Below are 4900 nucleotides of genomic sequence, written 5' to 3' on the forward strand. Positions count from 1 at the left end.
TCCTTTGTTGAAAACTGTTTCCTCATCATCTATGGAATAAATCTTACGGTGGCTCGCGAATGCAACCTTGAAATGGCACATGCTTATTTATTAAACTCTCTTCACTTAGGTCTCCACATCTCAAGTTACACTCTAGAACCTCAAGCCAATTGTTCTCAGAATTTTCTGAGCAGCCCTGTTTTCCTGGAATGTCAAACCTACTTCGCACTAGCTCAGGGCCATCTCTAGTAAATCTTACCTGATGTCCCTTCCCATTGGGTTCTCATACTACCCATAAGTATCTTCACCATTGTGATTATATTTATTAATTCATTCATAAAGTACATGTGTCATGTCCATTATGTCATAGTCACTGTACTCAGAGCTGAAGATCACAAAAAAGAAAGACAAGAAAGAAAGATGAAGTAGGCAAGTTTCTTTACCTAGGGCTCCTCTTAGTCCAGTGGGAAAAATAGTCAATGAAATTACAATCGTGTGTGATGACTATTACAAGAGCACAAGGTCTTATCATTATTTAATTTTGGTTTTTCTTCCACTGAGTGTGAGTTCTCGGATTGTTTTTTTATTATCTTCTATATCTCTAGTACCCAGCATACTGTAAGTCAACCCACTGTAATTGAAAAATGCTTGTTGATTTTCTTTCCCAACCAATCCTTTTTTTTTTTCTTTTCCCAACTATTCCTAATTTAACTGTTTTGCCTACATTTAAGTGCTTCCATTATATCCTCCCTAAAAAAGTCCTCTTACTTTTATTTGGGCCAGTCTTCTCATTACCTGCTCACACTCACTTCCATTGATCTATTTCTTGCTTACAACCCTCTAATGGCTCTCAATCACTTTAAAATATAGATTTCTTAGATTGGCTTTAAAACCCTTTATTTTCTGGATTGTGAGGACTCATACCTCTGAGGTCATTTTAGAATGCCAGTGAGAGACCCCAGTTGCAAGAGAATGGCCTGATAAGTGGATCACTTCTACTATCTGGTGTATTATTTCTTTCTTAGGATCATGAGAGATGGGACCACTAGGGTAGGGCTGACCTGCTTAGTTGATTTGACTTTAACATAGGTCAGACTTTCAATGAAAGTTTAATAAACTTTCAATGCACTGATTGGACAATAAACAAACTCTTCATTGATAAATCATCATACTTCACATGGGCTCATGACTTTTGTATCATATTTTTTAGTAAAATGGTTCACATAGAGAATTCATAAGAAATATTTACCTGGGACCCTACACGGCAACTGCCAGTTATCTCTAACTGCATAGCAAATTACCCCAAAACTTGGTGGTATGAAACAACTACTTGTTATCTCAAGGATTTGCCAAGTCAAGAATTTGAATAGGGCGCGGCAGGGATAGCTTGTCTCTGTTCCGCAATATCTGAGGTCTCAGTTGGACTTGAAAACCAAGGGCTGGAATCATCTAAAGGCTTGCTCCCTCAAATATCCGGCAGTTGATGCTGAAACTTACACACGATAAGGCCTCTCTTCATGGCTTGGGCTGCCTCACAAAATAGTAGCTGGGTTCCAAGGACTTGAATCCCGAAAGAGAGAAAGAGCCAAGCAGAAGCCCTTTGTAGCCTAGCCTCACACGCACACAGTGCCAATTTTGCTTCTTTCTATTTATTGAGATAGTTACAAAGGCATGCCCAGTGTTAAGGAGGTGGGAAATAGATTTCGCCTCTTCACTGGAGAGTGACGAGGTTCTGCAAGAGCCTGTGGGACTGGAAATATTGCTGTGTCATTTTGGAAAAAAAATACAATCTGCCACAGAGAGTATCACTGAAAACATTACATTTGAACAAAAAATTGACATGACATGACATGACCAAAAAAACACAAAGGAAAGCCGTTTCCAGACAGAGCTCTTTAGGCTGGAACATGACTGAGACATCCAAGAGAGACTGTGCTCACCAATGGGACAGAGGACCAGGTAGCTATTCCCTCAGAAGACCTTGTCACCTCCTTGTCTGAACTACTCCACAAGCACATTCTTTCGTCCTCTTTCCAGTCCTAGAAAAGTTTTTCCAGGCCCACCAACTTTGAGCAATTTATGTCTTGGAATGGGGGTAGGAGGACTGCTGTGATTGTGCTTCGGAAAGGTAATATCCTGCCTGCCACCCAAATACTAGGCTCCATTTAAAACTTCAAGGTTAGATCAGTTAATGACATGACTCGTATGCATACAGAACAATTTAAGGCGAACTGTAGATTTTTGTCAATTTAGTTTCTATATCATATCATTTTAAAAATGTGGTCAGCAAATTTTAATCAAGTATGTCTGGTCTGGGATCCCTGGGTGGCGCAGCGGTTTGGCGCCTGCCTTTGGCCCAGGGCGCGATCCTGGAGACCCGGGATCGAATCCCACGTCAGGCTCCCGGTGCATGGAGCCTGCTTCTCCCTCTGCCTATGTCTCTGCGCCTCTCTCTCTCTCTCTCTCTCTGTATGACTCTCATAAATAAATAATAAAAAAAATAAAAAAAAAAGAAAAAGAAAAAGAAACCTTTCCTTAAAAAAAAAAAAAAAAGTATGTCTGGTCTTTTTCTTAAAGTCACATAGGAAAACTATTGGCAAACTTTAAAAGTACACCTAAAAATATTGGCAGCTTACTCTTGTTATTAAATAAAGTTAATTTGTGCATGGCAAATTTTTGCTATTTTTCACATCTAGTTCCTTTTTTTTTTTTAATGACCAAATAGCAGCTTTAATTGTTCTACAGAATTTACTGCAAGTTACCACATAATGAAAACAAAAGCAGGTTACTCTAAATGTGTTGAATTTGTTTAGTAATTTAAATAAAAACATATGACTCCCATTACACAGATAATTCTAAATCTACTCTGAAAAACAAATCAAGAAATATCTATCGGGAGATGACATACCTATCCTAGCAAACCAAAAATTAGGCTGTTCTCTTCACAGAATATATGGAGAATGAGTAACTATCAACACAGTGAATGTTTTAATATTTGGGGGAATACTGAAACCTATTTGTTAAAAAACAAATTTCTCTGGACATTGTTTATCTCGTCCTTGTAGATCCAGATGAGATTAGTTTAGAAAAGCAGTCTTCTTGAGTCTAGAAAATCTTCAGTCCAGGACAGTTCTGGGCTAATCAAAGAATCTTTACAAACAGGCTTGGATATCACATAGTCGTATTTTAAATTAGCTTGCTTAGCCAAAGGTATGGAATTAATGATCAAGTACCAGGATTTTCTGTTAAAGCACCCAATGCCAAACCACTACTGGCTGACATTCTACTTCCTACCATGATGAGTCTGATTAGAGGTAGATGGGAGGCATAAAGAATATGGTGAACTATAAATAAATTGTGCTCCATTGCCCATATCTCTAAAGATAAATCTTGTTTTTTTTTTAATATAAGAAATTCACTAAATCAAATGAATGCTGATTAGAGCAAAGGTAGTGTAAGTAAAACTGGGGGCAGGAGACCTCTATTTGCATTGGAAGTATATGAAAGAATGAATAATTCTAAGAGAAGAATCATTTTCCCAATAGTCCCACTGCTGTGGATGATATTTTCGTGAGCCTGGACCACCTTCTCCAGTGAATACTGAGAACCTATCACAGGTTTCAACCAACCGATTTCCATTCCAGCTTGAAGGGCCATTGCAAATTTCCTAAATTCCTCCTTAGTTGATGAGTAAAGAGCAGTTCCAATTATACTGGTTTCCTTTAGGATGGTGTCCCATGGGTTTATTTCAATAGGACCTCTGCTGCCAACAACTATTACTCGTCCTCCATACGACAGAAGATCCAAATCATCACTAAGATTCACATTAGCTAGCATTTCAATGATCACGTCAATGCCTTTTTCACCAACAGATTTCTTGATTTCATCAATATAATTAAGTTCTCTGTGATTAAATACTTCATGGGCTCCATTCTGCAAGACAATGTTTTGTCCTTCCTCGGTACCAGCCGTACCCAAAACTTTTAGGCCAGAAGCCCTGGCAATCTGGCACGCTGCTATTCCAACTCCTCCACTAGCCCCATGAACCAGAACACTTTCTCCAGCTTTCTTGAAAGTAGATACATTCTCTCCAATAGCTTCTATTATCCCAGCCACATCTGAACCCGCATGCGTGGACTTTGATCAGAACCTGATGGTCTTTTGGAATTGGTACTGCAACATCCGACCGGAGTTTCAGCACTTCTGGTCCACCAAATTCAAAAACTCGAATTGCTCTCATCGACTTCCCTGCAGTCGCCATGGTGATTGGCTCCGGGGCGAGCTCCCTCACATCTAGTTCCATTGGTAGAAGCAGGTATTGCTCCATCTAATGAAATCGGCCAGATTAAGTAAAAAATCTGTCATTGTGATTTTGCTTCGATACAAATTCGTGAAATTTCTCAATCTTTTGTTTATATGAATCAAATATAATTACTTTTCAGAACTATTAACATTTTAAATATATTCCAAGTATCATTTTCTAAGCAATATTGTCATTCAGAGTATAAATGCCATAAATAGATTTTCTTAGGAAAAACATCTGTTACTACAATGCCACGCAACTTTTATATTTCATGCATTCAGAAAGAAAATCCTATGTTTCTGAGGGTTCGAGAATGATCTTATAAATGTAATCACAAATCAAACAAAACCTGTGAAATATCCAAAAGTCTATGAAATAACATTTTAAATATCCAAAAGAGTTTAGACATCTTGAAAAATGTGGTTAGGATTCTTTATTCCTAGAAGGGAAAACTGTACATATCTAAAGAGTTAAAGAGATGCAAAATTCCCTGAAGCTTTAGCCTGGAAGACACTTTAAGACTTCTGTGAGTAAAAGAGAAATCAGATAAGGTAAGCTGTGACCCATCTCTACATGAATTTTGTACCCGGTGACCCAGTGATCAAAAATGGAGGCTCA

At 38.2% G+C, this 4900-nt stretch overlaps 1 protein-coding gene across 1 annotated transcript; it reads right to left on the reverse strand.

Annotated features, from left to right (window-relative positions):
• Nucleotides 1–2705: 2705 nt before the first annotated feature.
• LOC121481389 (quinone oxidoreductase-like) lies at nucleotides 2706–4240 on the reverse strand. The gene is made up of 2 exons (XM_041738683.1): nucleotides 4154–4240; nucleotides 2706–4116 (listed from the first exon to the last, which is right to left on the reverse strand). The coding sequence occupies exons 1-2, from the start codon at nucleotides 4238–4240 to the stop codon at nucleotides 3418–3420; spliced, it is 786 nt and encodes a 261-aa protein (XP_041594617.1). The 3' UTR covers nucleotides 2706–3417.
• Between the last annotated feature and the right edge of the window lie 660 nt (nucleotides 4241–4900).

Source organism: Vulpes lagopus, chromosome 23, assembly GCF_018345385.1.
Source record: "Vulpes lagopus strain Blue_001 chromosome 23, ASM1834538v1, whole genome shotgun sequence".
NCBI lineage: Eukaryota > Metazoa > Chordata > Mammalia > Carnivora > Canidae > Vulpes > Vulpes lagopus.

Coding starts and splice junctions, on each gene's coding strand:
- LOC121481389 (XM_041738683.1), bottom strand. CDS start 4,240: ATGGCGACTGCAGGGAAGTCGATGAGAGCAATTCGAGTTTTTGAATTT. Junction 4,117..4,153: donor AACTCCGGTCGGATGTTGCA/GTACCAATTCCA, acceptor TTCTGATCAAAG/TCCACGCATGCGGGTTCAGA.